The sequence below is a fragment of the Leucopleurus acutus genome (assembly GCF_964270905.1).
Source record: "Leucopleurus acutus genome assembly, chromosome: 9".
Taxonomy (NCBI): Eukaryota; Metazoa; Chordata; class Mammalia; order Artiodactyla; family Delphinidae; genus Leucopleurus; species Leucopleurus acutus.
In genome coordinates, this window is record NC_139144.1 from 89971383 (window position 1) to 89986735 (window position 15353).

At 38.8% G+C, this 15353-nt stretch overlaps 1 protein-coding gene across 2 annotated transcripts in view; it reads left to right on the plus strand.

The window, feature by feature from the left end:
- EXOC4 (exocyst complex component 4) overlaps positions 1–15353 on the plus strand; it is a gene marked incomplete at its 5' end in the record, with an annotated part of 817732 nt that overhangs the window by 578890 nt on the left and 223489 nt on the right. For both annotated transcript variants that reach the window (XM_082846389.1, XM_082846390.1), the window contains one exon: positions 2079–2298. In XM_082846389.1, the coding sequence (XP_082702515.1) occupies positions 2079–2298 (220 nt within the window). The remainder of the gene's footprint in view (positions 1–2078; positions 2299–15353) is intronic.

Here is a 15353-nt window from a genome sequence, read left to right on the forward strand (position 1 = left end):
ACCTAGAGGGGTGGGATAGGGAGGGAGACACAAGAGGGAAGAGACATGGGGATATATGTATATGTATAACTGATTCACTTTGTTATGAAGCAGAAACTAACACACCATTGTAAAGCAATTATATTCCAATAAAGATGTTAAAAATAAATTAATTACCCAAAAAATGGTATCTCAGTATAGTTCATTTTTCTCATTATGAATGAAGTTAAAACTTTTGGTGTGTTTAATGGTCACTTACTGTAAATTGTCGTTTCATGTCTTTTGATCATTTTTCTACCATGTTCTTTGTTTTTTTTACTAACTGTCATCTGTGACATAAGTTGCACATATATATTCCCAGTTAGTCATTCATTTTTTTGTCTTTATTTCATGTGATTCTGTTTCATTTTATTTCGCTTCTACACTTTTGAGAAAAATTTAAAGTACGAGGCCACTCTTACTTTGCAAAGCATTGTGGAACTGTAAAACTCACCATGCAAAGCAATATTAATCAATGGGAAAAATCACAATTGTTTCATGACTTTAAAATTTTTTGTGAAAACATTAAAAATTCTCTACTGTCAGTTACAAATATATACAGAAATGAAAAGTAGAACTAATATGTATTCATACACTGTAACATTAGAAACACTGAGAATTAAAGTGTTTTCTTTGTAAATCTTACCAAGAGTAATTTGAACAGTGCTTGCCACCTTCTTTTTGGGTACTTTATGATACACATTGAGCATCTTTTCTGTGCGTTGGTGAAATGTCATACTTCCTTCTCAGTTTAGATCAGCTGCCAGCATTTTATTCTTTGCTTTTCAATGTCATGAAACATCTCCAAGGGTTCCTTTAAGGTAACATTTTTTGCCTACATCCCTTCCCCTGGGGTGTCTTCATCTCTTTTATCACAATCATTTTCTCTTTTAAGGTCAGTAAGTCCACCTTTACTCTGGCTGCAGATACCTCTCAAATGGGGCCAGTGTCGATGTTCCCAGGGTCAGTTATTTCTTCTGTAAATCCATTTACATTCAGTTCAAATGTCACTCCCAGTATTACTTTCAGGGTTTTTTTTCCCCTGTACTTTCAGGTGTTTGGGCCAATTCATTTCTTCAGTTATCCATTTTTGTCAACTGTCACATGGGTCTATCACTGAGAGACAAGGAGACAACACAGCTACACACTTTGCTGTCTGTCCATGAACTGCGTAATGGATGTGCAGTGACCAATCACTGCTTGACTTTGAAAGAAGTGACATGTTTGATCATTGATTATGATAAACATTAATTATTTACATAGAGATTTCTAGATTGAAGCCCTAGAGTTTGTACTTCATGCCATTACTCACAGTTAACATACTGTGGTAACTGGAATTCAAATCTTGTTGTACTGGTGTTATTCACTAAACTTTAGTAACTTCCATTTGTGCATATCAGAACCATGAAAGCAGGAACTGCCAGTGTAGAAAAGTACAAAGAATAACATAACAAATATCTGCATACTCATCTCTGAGTTTTGACAGTTAACATTCTGCTATGTGTGCTTTAAGTGTTTTTAATAAAGGAAATTGATCATTACAAATAAGGTTAAAGTTCTCCTTTGCCCCCACCTCCCATCCTGTTTCCTTTCATAACCTCCCAACAGCATCATAAATTTAAATACTATCCTTTCTTTCTCTCTCTTTTTAGAAGTTCTATCTACACGTATAAAGATCCTAGTAAGAAATATGCAGTATTTGGGATGTACTTTGCATCATAATTTGGTTTTTTGTGTAATGCTTTCTTTTGCTTCTTATATTCTTATTTCCTTCTTGAATTAATAAAAAATATTTTTGTCTCTCCTCTTTTCCCCCTAGTGTGGAGTTTTTGTTTCTGTTTCATCCTATTTCTATTGAATAAGTGAAATAACTTGTGTTAGAAAAAACTAATATGTAGATGGAAAACAGAGTGACCTGCTCTTGTTGAGAATTCTGGTAATTTCCCCACATCTCTCCATGGAAGCAGCAAAAGTCAGAGATACCCACGTGTGTTTGGTCATATTTCTGTAGCTATCTTTCTGATACACTTAACAGTGGTTGTGCTCTGTTTGTCTTTCAGATTCATTCAGGAGATAGAGCACGCCCTGGGACTTGGCCCAGCCAAACAGTGTCCTCTTCGAGAGTTTCTCACCGTGTACATCAAAAACATCTTCCTCAGTCAGGTCTTGGCTGAGATCAACAAGGAGATTGAAGGAGTCACGAAAACATCTGACCCCCTGAAGATCCTAGCTAATGCAGACACCATGAAAGTGCTGGGGGTGCAGCGGCCTCTCCTACAGGTAATCACATCCTTTGAACTTACTGTTTTTATCTGCAGTTTTCATTGACTTGGCAAGAGTCACAAATTGAAAAAAGAAGGAGAAGAGTTACCATTTGTTTCCATATTCATCAGGGACAAAACAAGAGGAAATAAATTAAACAGGCACCAGGGAAATTAAGGACTAGTGTAGAGATAATGGAAATTCCTGAAGACCTTTAAGAAAAAAGTGGTTAGCTTTGAATATGGGAGATGGTGAGTCTCATTAACATGCAGGCAACTCCTCATTATTGGCCTGGAATTTGTCCTTGAAAAGAACTCTCTTTCCAATGGTGAATGCATCCTGGAGTAGAAGGACTTATAGGAAGGAAGTTATTCTGCCTAACCTCAATTACCAACAGTAAACCCTCTGTACCATTTGAGGGCTGACTTACCGTATATAACTTGGCTAGCTCACAGTGAATTTGAACCCACCCAAAAAACTGGCTTTTAAAAGTCAGATCATTTATTAATTTAAGTGATGATCATCTTAATATGAAAATTTTACTTTCATTGTATAAAGAAATGGTTTCTGGACAACAGAAATAAGATAATTTGTCAGATGTATGGATTAATAGACTTGAGGTGTTTGTTTTATATGCTTTAAGCCAGTGACTTAGAGGTAAATATAAGACTAAAAGAAAATTACTATGAATTTCAATTCTGGCTATACGTTAATTATTATCACACTGTAATTGAATCTTTATAGTGTTTCTTCATTTAAGAGAATGATGGGTACAATAGCATAGTTTTATGTAAGTTGCATGGTGTGAGGATATCTCAAAATGTAGAAGACTTGAGATCTTCAAAGAGAAGTTCTATAAGTGATATATATATATATATATATATATATATATATATATATATATATATATATATAGTTGCTTCAGTTGCCTGCCTTTACCTGCTTTTATATATGTCTTCCTTGGTTCTTCCTTCTTTGTACATTAGAATTAATAGAAATGCTGGCCCTTTCATAGGGAAATGTCCTAGTTGTGAGCATTCTTTTTTTATAAGCAAATTCTTCTATGGTATTGACAAAATGGAATAGAGGCATTCACTTCTACCAGAACTTGAACAATAGCATCACACCCAGGAAAGTGTTCATTTGCATTGCCTGAGTTTATGTTAGATGTGTTCCTAGTGAAGATCTGTACTGAGTATGGGATGCAGAGAAGGGAGAATAGCAAAGGCATGTGCTCACTCATCCCATCCCTCTGCTGGATTACTCTTCCACTGGCTCTTTGCATGGCCGGCATCTTCTCTTCGTGCCTGTTCAAACGTCCCCTCCACAGGGAAGCTTTTCCTAACTATCCTGCCTAAGTAGGTCCCCTTCTTTGTTTATTCTCCATCCCCCCCTGCCCCCACCTCCTGCTCCGAATCTGTCTGTTCTCAACACTGAAGCCAAACTATGAACTGTGTCACCAAAACTCCCTTGCCAATGACTTGTGATCAGGTTCTGCCAATAGGAAGCACTAGCAGGAGATTGGAGGGTGAAAGGAGAAAGAGGTTGGGTTCTTATCTCCTTCCTTTCCACTTTGGATCATAGTTTCGGCTTTGGGTGCCTCCCTCTGTCACCAGAGGTCCTGCCAGGCGACACTTCCTGTATGACTTCAGCTCTCACTGGACGCTGGTAACGCCATCTCTCCTCCTTGGCCCTTGATGATAGCTTTCTGCTGTTACTGGTCTCTGGGTGCCTCAGCACCCCTTGTTGCTTCTTTCAGTGCTGCCTGTACCTCTGTCAGTCATCTTTTCATTAATATTTCTTCAGTTAGTCATCTGAATGGAATTCTGTTTTTTGTTAGGATCATGAATAGATCTCCCCAGTTAGTCACTATTTTAACATTTTAATTTTTTTCCTTCTTAGCACAACTATAATCATTTATTTTCTAGCTTGTTGATTTCCTATCTTTTCCCACTAGAAATTAAGTTCCAAAAGTATAGTACAGTATCAGGCAGTAGGAAGACACTCGATAGTTTGTTGAATGAATGTTTATGTGTGTCGGTGGGTGGGTGGGTAGATGGATGGATGGGTGGATGGATGGGTGGATGGACACAGTGAATAAATTTTGAGAGTCTTAACTGCAGAGTCAGAGTGGGAAGATGAGAAAGAGAGTGACAAAAACTTGATTACATTTATCTTATGTCTGACAATATCATTAACATCCTCTCCATCAGAAAACCTCTCAGTATGTATATCCCTCAAGGGTCATGCCGTATGCTGTACAGAGCAACTTTAATATGCTTAGTGTACTAAATGTAAGAGAAATAATGCGCTACAGAGTGAATCTGGGAACTAAAGATGCTGGCTCATTAAACATGATGATTTTCAGCTTGAGTAACTAAGACAGATTAAAACTCCACTAGTTGACTACAGTCTGGGCCATGTCAGGGCCACACACTGCTGGCTAAATGGCATCTCTGGGCAGCCTGCCGATGTGCTTGTCAAGTCACTCATAACCTCATCACCAGCCATTTGTACATGTTGCTACACCTCTTGTTCTTTAAGTCAGTTACTCCGTTCTGAGGCTATGTAAGAACTCCAACTTTACCTCTTCTTTCTTTGACCTTGTCAAGATATGATAGTTATATGTAAGTGAGTAAGTCTTAAAACTAAGGCCATGCAAGTTATCAACCTCCAAGTATGTTTACAGAGCCCAAACACCTGCTTTCTTATTTGGTTATTTTGTTGTCCTCTCTTTCTTCATAAAAATTTTATGAGAATGCAAATTAGTTAGACCATATCAGTAAATTTGTTTAATATTGTCAGTTATGAGGTTACAAAAGCAAGCGAAGAGGTGGTTATTTTCCTTTCCCATCGTGAGAAAGTCTCTTGCTTTGTAATGATTGTAAATTGTTTTCAAACATAATTTCCCATGCTCAAATTTCAATGTTGCTTAAATGTGTTTCTGTGTCACCTTGATATTTTTATTCTCAGCTAATTATATGTAACTAAAGAAAAATAATGGAGAAATTATTCTCAACCATTTTAGCTGAGAATACAAAACAATTGTTAAGAAGGGAGCTTGAAGAAATATATGTATGTGTGAAAAATGCAGGCGGGTTAAGTATTCAATTACATGTCCTTCAAAGTCATTCCCTCTGCTAGACTGTTGTTTGGTCACAGAGTGGAAGGGATCGTGCCTTTCCCCGGAGGCAGCACCCAGTGTCATGAAGCATCAGCCCAACTGGATTCTCCACAGAGAGTGGACAGACAGCTGTCTCAGTGCTGCTTCCGTCTACTTATCTGATGATGTGCAGACGCAGAAAACCCCAGGACATTTTGTCCTTTCCTCTTTGAAATGACATTGGTCAGGATAGACAGTCGGTTATAAGGGGGCATTTACTTGGGCAATAATGTAGTTTTGCATTGGTAGTTTTACTTTCTAGGCACAGAATTCATAGGAGGGAAGGAAGGAAGGAAATAGGAAGGAAGAAATTACAAGCACCATTTTATAGGTGAAACAACTGTGCAGATGCCCAAAGTGATAGAGCAGCATGGTACTAGTAGTAACAGTGGAAGTCTAATGGTGGTAATGATAGCATTCATAATAGTAAATAGTAGTAATGGTGACAACTAACACTTTAAAACATCTACTGTGAGCCAGACACTACTGAGTGCTTTGCATGTATTGACTTGTAAATGTTTTATATGCATTGACAACAGCTTTGTGAAGGTGGCTTTCTTATTATAAGGAGGAAACTGAGAAACAATGAAATTAAATAACTTGCCCATCCATAGTAGTCACCTAGCTAGCAACGCTCGAACTGTAATTCAGACCCAGGCGACCCAACCCTGGATCCCATGCGCTAACCTATTTGTTACTAGTCTGCTATGAGATGGGCAGAGTTTGAGAGTAAGCATTTAGACACTTTTTTTTTTTTTTTTTTAGCAATTTGACATTGTCTGTTGAACCTAACAGTAAAAAATTGGGAGTTGTGTTTTTATCACCGGGTTTTTAAAATTTCTTTTTTCTAGTAATTCATTTTTATTTGTTTTATAAAAGTATACATCTGTGACAGACTGGGGGGATGGGGGGAGAGTTTGGAACCAGACTCTCACCATAGCCAGAGATGTACTGCTCTAAATCCGTATATTGCCTCACAGGAGTAGAAGTGTAAAACCAACCGTCTTTCTTGCCTCAGCGTCTAAACCACTTTCCAACAGATGGAATAGCTCGGATATTTGTTACAGATGGTTCCCTCCTAAATCCCCAGCTCCTGCAACCTGCCTGCTATAGAGAAAGCAATGTTGAATAAATGGCTGAGTGAATGAAAATGAATGAATGAATGATGACTTCCTTAGTACAAGGGCATGGGTGTGCGTGTTTTGCCCCCATGGTGTAAGATTCACGGTCTTGGGTTTAAGATTCATGACAATGTTTAAATTAAAATGTCACAGTTCTTATGCCTCTGATGCTCTCAGATAGAAGCAGGATGGACTATACTTCATGCTCTTACCATCTGCGAGGCCTCTATTACCATCACTTTTTCTGCAAAATGGCTCCATCCATTGCAAGACAAAGTATACTGATTCAAATTAAAGAAATCCATTAAGAGAAATTCCTCATTTCTCTTGAGTCAGATCTTCTGGCATTCCGGACATGGAGCTATGGAAACAATTGATTGTTTGAAGTGGATACTCCCTCATGCCTTATATGTAACAGGCATCTACCAACTGTTCATTTATCAGACATGAGGAAAAATTCCCTCAGTTCCCTAGTTTATCACTGTTTGGGGAATGTAATTTATTCTTCTTTAGTATCTCCACCCAAAAAAGGGGAGGGGGGACTAATGCTTAAGTTTTTTAATCCCTTACCTATCACATAGCTGAATGGACATCTGTATGAACAAAAAATACAAGTAAAGTTTTCTCCCCTACCTCCCAGTGGAATACCCAGTATCCTTGTTACTTAGTGGTCTGTGGACAGGAACATCAGACCTCTGAGTCAGAATCTGCATATGTACGGCATCCCCAGGTGATTTGTATGTACATGAGATTTTGAGAAGCACGGCCTTGTACCTGTGCAACACCAGGTGTGATCCGTGGACGGGCAGCATCCGCATCCCCTGAGCTTGTGGGAAATGCAGATTCCTGAACCTCCCTCCACTCCGGGATGGGGTGCGGGAATCTCTGGTCTAACTAGCCCTCTAGTTGATTTTAATAGAGACAGAACTTTTAGAAGCATTGTCTTAATGCCAGCGTTTCCAGCTGGAGGTTAGGAAATGGGGCTCTAACACTCTGGACTCTTAACCTTGAGACAAACAACAGTAGTTAACTTCAAAAAGCTATTCAGCTTTGTTTCATACAGGCACAGAAATTGTAAAAACAATATTTGCAGCAGCAGCAGCGGAAGCTGCTTCCTAGTCTAGCACGTTGCTGAATTTTGCAAAGTTCTTTCTAGACACAGGATGAGACTACGTTTTCTGGCTCATGTAGGGCAATGTGAGACAGAGACAGCTTTCCTAATGCTTTGGCTTCTGTTCCTCCATCATTGGAGGAAAAAAAAAACATAAGCTGTGCAAGTCAAAAATTTTAGGCAATCTTGAAACATTTAAAGCATATTTTCATTTTCCTCATTGCCCCAGTATGTGTCAGAGCACATCTGAGAAGTCAGATGGTTAGAGCTGGCCTGCAAACCCCACACTCTCATCTCTTCCTCATCCTCCTGTGCTTTCGCCGGCTACCTGGAGGGGTGTGGTTCTCAACAGTACCCATTAGAATCACCCAGGAGCTCTCTGAACACACCTAGATCCCATCCCAGAGCTTTGGTTTAGTTGGTCAGGGGTGGGGCCTGGGCATCCAGGTGTTATAAGCTGCCCAGATGATCCCGACATATGCAGCCCGAATTAGCGCCGCTGGCCTGGATCTTTCTACTCCATAGAATCAGTTATTGCCCTGAGAGGAAGTACAAAAAAATTATAATTGAGGCATTCTTTAATTCACTTAGGTTTGTAACAGAGGGCTCTGTTTGATACTTTGAATCAAGCTTGATCCATAAGTCTTAGAATCAGATACAAATAGATTGAAATCCCAGACATTTCAATGGATAATTTTGTGGTCAGGACCAAATTGCTAACCTCTCCGTATCTATTTCCTCCTCTATAAAACAAGAATAATAAAATCTGTGTCCTAGGAACACAGGCATCATTTCTAAGGTGTAGGCGGAGTAATGGTGGTAGAACACATCACCTTCGTTGCCCGTGTCACAGACATCTGGACTTCAGCATTGCCCGCTGTTACCGGCTACCCGCCTGCTCCCTGACTCTCACCTTCATACGCTTCTGATTTGTACTGATGGTGCCTCTGCACCCCTGCCATCTCTTTGTAGATTTCAGCCTGCATCTCCTCTTATCACTAACTTGCTGCTTACTCACTCCTGTTCTTTGTGCTCTAAGACCCACCTATAACTTCAGTTTCCACTACCCTAGAGTGACAGCAGGAGATGGTATTGTTTCACTTCCTTTCTCTTTTTCCTGGACTTGCCCGCTGATCATTCGTTAGCAGCAGAGGCAACATGCAGTATTTATGACCGTTAAAGCTACTATAGGCTTCCCTGGTGGCGCAGTGGTTGAGAGTCCGCCTGCCGATGCAGGGGACACAGGTTCGTGCCCCGGTCCGGGAAGATCCCACATGCCGCGGAGCGGCTGGGCCCGTGAGCCATGGCCGCTGAGCCTGCGCGTCCGGAGCCTGTGCTCCGCAATGGGAGAGGCCACAGCAGTGAGAGGCCCGCGTACCGCCAAAAAAAAAAAAGCTACTATGTTCGTTTCCTAGGGCAAACATAACAAGTTACCACAAACTAGGTGGCTTAAAAAGCAGAAATTGATGTTCTCATAGTTTTGGAGGCCAGGAGCCACATTCCCTCCAAAGGCTCTAGAGTAAGACCCTTCCCTGCTTCTTCCATCTTCTGGTGGTCCTCGTACTTCTTGACTTCTGGAAGTATAACTCCGATCTCTGCCTCCATCCTAACATGGGCTTCTCCCATGTTCTCCATTTTTCCATTTCTGGCTCTTATAAGGACACTCTCATTGGATTTAGGGCTCACCTTAATCCAGCATGATCTCACCTCAACCCTAACCTTAATTCTATCTACAAAGACCCTATTTCCAAGTTAAGATCACATTCTGAGATTGTGTGTGGAATGTTGGGAGGACACTATTCATCCCACTACAGCTAATAATTGGAAGCAAATTATATAGAATGCAACATATTCACCTTGCTATATTTTCCTTGAAAACCCTCTGGCAGGAAACAGTGTAGAAGTATTGCTGTTAAGGCAATAGGGCCAAGGTGGTCTAAACTCTAGGTGTCAGGAAGGTTCCAAATGAAAGTTTTTGGTAGGTTGAGTGATCGCTGGAGCTCTGGTTAAGCCTTACTGAAAGTCGGTAGACACAGCTGCTTACAGTGTAATGATTTGCCATTACACTGCTGCCCAAGCCTGTTATTTCCCCAGCTAAGCCAAGGTACTGCCGGTAACCTCTTGTTGGTTTCCCAGGGAAGTGTGGCCAGCAGCAATAGCATATGGTTTCATCATATCAAATTATGTTAATATGAAGAATGTTGGATTTGAGTGGTATTTGCATTGCGGCCAGTTGTTGCCACTGCACTCCATGGTGCAGAATAGATTTAGCTTTTATTAGCCTAAATAGATTAGTCCCGTTTAAGGTCTGTAGGAAGTCATCATGAAAATCATTAAATGGAAAAAAGAGCTGATCAATTGATTTTTTTTTTTTTTCTCCCCTGTAAGCTCTGAGAGTTGGTGCTAATGGTCTCACCGTGCTAAAATAAGTCTTAGAACCAAGATGCCTTGGGGTCTAATCTGATTCTTCAGTGTTTACCTAACCCGAAAGAAATACTAACTCAGTGTGGGGGTTTGATTTTCTTTAAATTTTACTTAATAAAGGTAAAATAAAAGTAAAATAAAATATTCACCAGCAATATTGTTGGTTCTTCATGACATATGAAGGCCTCAAGTAACCAACCAATATTCAATATTCTTCATGACACATGAAGACCTCAAGTAGCCAACCAACTAGTGGTTGCTTCAGGTTTTATCCAGGAAGATGCAGTAGAAGATGCCTTTGTTCTTGTCTTTGGTTGTTCAGATTGTCACCGTGGCTTTCAACACTCACCTGTCTATTTCTGAGACAGCTGAGCAAATTAAGTCTTTCAGTACTGATGGCGACTTTGGGAATCTCATAACATTCATCTGTGTCTTCAGATTCTTATCAAGTTGTGTTAATAGACTAATTCTATTACTATTACTAATTCTATTACTAGTTTAATACTTTTTATTTTTTGTAGAATTTTTGTGATTCTTCATATCATTCAGGAAATGTAAACTTCATCATGGCATGGTGGGAAAAGCATATAAAATGGGGATCTGGTCTTGTCAATCCAGTGACCTTAGACAAGCCCAAGCCACTTATCTTCCCTGAACTTCACGTCCCTCATATAGAATGAGAATGATGCTAGCTCAAACAACCGCATAAGATTAAGGTGAGGAGTACAATGAGATCATGTATTCAGCAGGGCTTTCTGAACTGCTCTACATATTGAGTTGTTGTCTCATTATCGGTCCACACACCCACATGATCATTCAGAAAATCCATTAGCATCAAAGGGAATGATGCTTACACCTACAGAAATGAAAAATATTTCCTATTAAATGAAAGGCTTCACTAGTTTTTACCAATAGTTTGTTTCATACATGATTAGACAACCAACATAAGAATCCAGCAATTTTTTTCCCACAGTTTATCATGAGAATATTTGAAACATCTAAAAAGACTGAAAAAAAAAAATACCCGCACACTCACCATCAGGATTCTACAGTTAACACTTTACTGAATTGGTTTCATAGCATAACCAAACCTGGTCATTTGAATTCTTTTTCAGCCATCCCAGAAATGAATTCCCAATCATTCCCTAAGCACTTTACCATGGTTTTTAAAACTTACTTAGGAAATCTGAACATAAAGGGAAATAAATTAAGTGGGAAAGTAGTTGCTTTGTTAAGAGTGTTCAATTTCTAAAAGTACCCATTCTGACGTTTCCTTTAAACGGTGTCATGGAACAGGCAATTGACCAACTCATGCTTGTGATTAATCTATAAGTACTGCCTTTACCGACATGATGCTACCAGGGAACTTGCCCTCATAACTGTTGATGAAAAAGGCTGTGAAGTGGGCAAATGAGAGATGATTTTTATTTACAGGCAGAATAAGCACATAATATGATCAACTTGAATTTTACAAATATCTTTATAGTCTTATCTCCAGATGGAGAAGAAATAGGACCTTGTCTCATTGGCTGGTTTTCTTAGAAAGTCCCTGGTTAACTAGACTTCTATCAGTAGCCTTTTGCAAATCAAGAAGAGGAGAGGAGAAAAAGTGTGTGTGTGTGTCTGTGTGTGTGTGTGTGTGTGTGTGTGTGTGTGTGAAGACATATATATATTTCAACTAACTTCTTTTTTTTTAACATCTTTATTGGAGTATAATTGCTTTACAATGGTGTGTTACTTTCTGCTTTATAACAAAGTGAATCAGTTATACATATACATATGTTCCCATGTCTCTTCCCTCTTGCGTCTCCCTCCCTCCCACCCTCCCTATCCCACCCCTCTAGGTGGTCACAAACCACCGAGCTGATCTCCCTGTGCTATGCGGCTGCTTCCCACTAGCTATCTGTTTTACGTTTGGTAGTGTATATATGTCCATGCCACTCTCTCACTTTGTCACAGTTTACCCTTCCCCCTCCCCATATCCTCAAGTCCATTCTCTAGTAGGTCTGTGTCTTTATTCCCGTCTTCCCCCTAGGTTCTTCATAACCTTTTTTTTTTTCCCTTAGGTTCCATATATATGTGTTAGCATATGGTATTTGTTTTTCTCTTTCTTACTTACTTCACTCTGTATGACAGACTCTAGGTCCATCCACCTCAATACAAATAACTCAATTTTGTTTCTTTTTATGGTTGAGTAATATTCCATTGTACATATGTGCCATATCTTTATCCATTCATCTGTCGATGGACACTTAGGTTGCTTCCATGTCCTGGCTATTGTAAATAGAGCTGCAATGAACATTTTGGTACATGACTCGTTTTGCATTATGGTTTTCTCAGGGTATATGCCCAGTAGTGGGATTGCTGGGTCGTATGGTAGTTCTACTTTTGTTTTTTAAGGACCCTCCATACTGTTCCCCATAGTGGCTGTATCAATTTACATTCCCACCAGTAGTACAAGAGGGTTCCCTTTTCTCCACACCCTCTCCAGCATTTATTGTTTGTAGATTTTTTGATGATGGCCATTCTGACTGGTGTGAGATGATATCTTGTAGTTTTGATTTGCATTTCTCTAATGATTAATGATGTTGAGCATTCTTTCATGTGTTTGTTGGCAATCTGTATATCTTCTTTGGAGAAATGTCTATTTAGGTCTTCTGCCCATTTTTGGATTGGGTTGTTTGTTTTTTTGTTACTGAGCTGCATGAGCTGCTTGTAAATCTTGGAGATTAATCCTTTGTCAGTTGCTTCATTTGCAAATATTTTCTCCCATTCTGAGGGTTGTCTTTTGATCTTGTTTATGGTTTCCTTTGCTGTGCAGAAGCTTTGAAGTTTCATTAGGTCCCATTTGTTTATTTTTGTTTTTATTTCCATTTCTCTAGGACGTGGGTCAAAAAGGATCTTGCTATGATTTATGTCATAGAGTGTTCTGCCTATGTTTTCCTCTAAGAGTTTGATAGTGTCTGCCTTACATTTAGGTCTTTAATCCATTTTGAGTTTATTTTTGTGTATGGTGTTAGGGAGTGTTCTAATTTCATACTTTGACATGTACCTGTCCATTTTTTCCAGCACCACTTACTGAAGAGGCTGTCTTTTCTCCACTGTATATTCTTGCCTCCTTTATCAAAGATAAGGTGACCCTATGTGCGGGGGTTTATCTCTGGGCTTTCTATCCTGTTCCATTGATCTATATTTCTGTTTTTGTGCCAGTACCATACTGTCTTGATTACTGTAGCTTAGTAGTATAGACTGAAGTCAGGGAGCCTGATTCCTCCGGCTCCATTTTTCATTCTCAAGATTGCTTTGGCTATTCGGGGTCTTTTGTGTTTCCATACAGATTGTGAAAGTTTTTGTTCTAGTTCTGTGAAAAATGCCACTGGTAGTTTGATAGGGATTGCATTGAATCTTTAGATTGCTTTGGGTAGTAGAGTCATTTTCACAATGTTGATTCTTCCAATCCAAGAACATGGTATATTTCTCCATCTATTTGTATCATCTTTAATTTCTTTCATCAGTGTCTTATAATTTTCTGAATACAGGTCTTTTGTCTCCTTAGGTAGGTTTATTTCTAGATATTTTATTCTTTTTGTTGCAATGGTAAATAGGAGTGTTTTCTTATTTCACTTTCAGATTTTTCATCATTAGTGTATAGGAATGCCAGAGATTTCTGTGCATTAATTTTGTGTCCTGCTACTTTACCAAATTCATTGATTAGCTCTAGTATTTTTCTGATAGTATCTTTAGGATTCTCTATGTATAGTGTCATGTCATCTGCAAGCAGTGACAGCTTTACTTCTTCTTTTCCGATTTGGATTCCTTTTATTTCCTTTTCTCCTCTGATTGCTGTGGCTAAAACTTCCAAAACTATTTTGAATAATAGTGGTGAAAGTGGGCAACCTTGTCTTGTTCCTGATCCTAGTAGAAATGGTTTCAGTTTTTCACCATTGAGGACGATGTTTGCTGTGGGTTTTGTCGTACATGGCCTTTATTATGTTGAGGAAAGTTCCCTCTATGCCTACTTTCTGCAGGGTTTTTATCATAAATTGGTGTTTAATTTTGTCAAAAGCTTTGTCTGCATCTGTTGAGATGATCATATGGTTTTTCTCCTTCAATTTGTTAATATGGTGTATCACGTTGATTGATTTGCGTATATTGAAGAATCCTTGCATTGCTGGAATAAACCCCACATAATCATGGTGTATGATGCTTTCAATGTGCTGTTGGATTCTGTTTGCTAGTATTTTGTTGAGGATTTTTGCATCTATGTTCATCAGTGATATTGGCCTGTAGTTTTCTTTCTTTGTGACATCTTTGTCTGGTTTTGGTATCAGGGTGTTATTGGCCTCGTAGAATGAGTTTGGGAGTGTTCCTCCCTTGCTATATTTTGGAAGAGTTTGAGAAGGTTAGGTGATAGCTCTTCTCTAAATGTTTGATAGAATTCGCCTGTGAAGCCATCTGGTCCTGGGCTTTTGTTTGTTGCAAGATTTTTAATCACAGTTTCAATTTCAGTGCTTGTGATTGGTCTGTTCATATTTTCTATTTCTTCCTATTTCAGTCTCGGCACGCTGTGCATTTCTAAGAATTTGTCCCTTTCTTCCAGGTTGACCATTTTATTGGCATAGAGTTGCTTATAGTAATCTCTCATGATCCTTTGTATTTCTGCAGTGTCAATTGTTACTTCTCCTTTTTCATTTCTAATTCTGTTGATTTGAGTCTTCTCCCTTTTTGTCTTGAGTCTGGCTAATCGTTTATCAATTTTGTTTATCTTCTCAAAGAAGCAGCTTTTAGTTTTATTGATCTTTGCTATTGTTTCCTTCATTTGTTTTTCATTTATTTCTGCTCTGATCTTTATGATTTCTTTCCTTCTGCTAACTTTGGGGTTTTTTTGTTCTTCTTTATCTAATTGCTTTAGATGTAAGGTTAGGTTGTTTATTTTAGATTTTACTTGTTTCTTGAGGTAGGATTGTATTGCTATAAACTTCCCTCTTAGACCTGCTTTTGCTGCATCCCTTAGGTTTTGGGTTGTTGTGTTGTCATTGTCATTTGTTTCTAGGCAATTTTTTGATTTCTACTTTGATTTCTTCAGTGGTAACTTGGTTATTTAGTAGTGTGTTGTTTAGCTTCCATGTGTTTGTATTTTTGACAGATCTTTTCCTGTAATTGATATCTAGTCACATAGCGTTGTGGTCAGAAAAGATACTTGATACGATTTCAATTTTCTTAAATTTACCAAGGCTTGATTTGTGACCCAAGA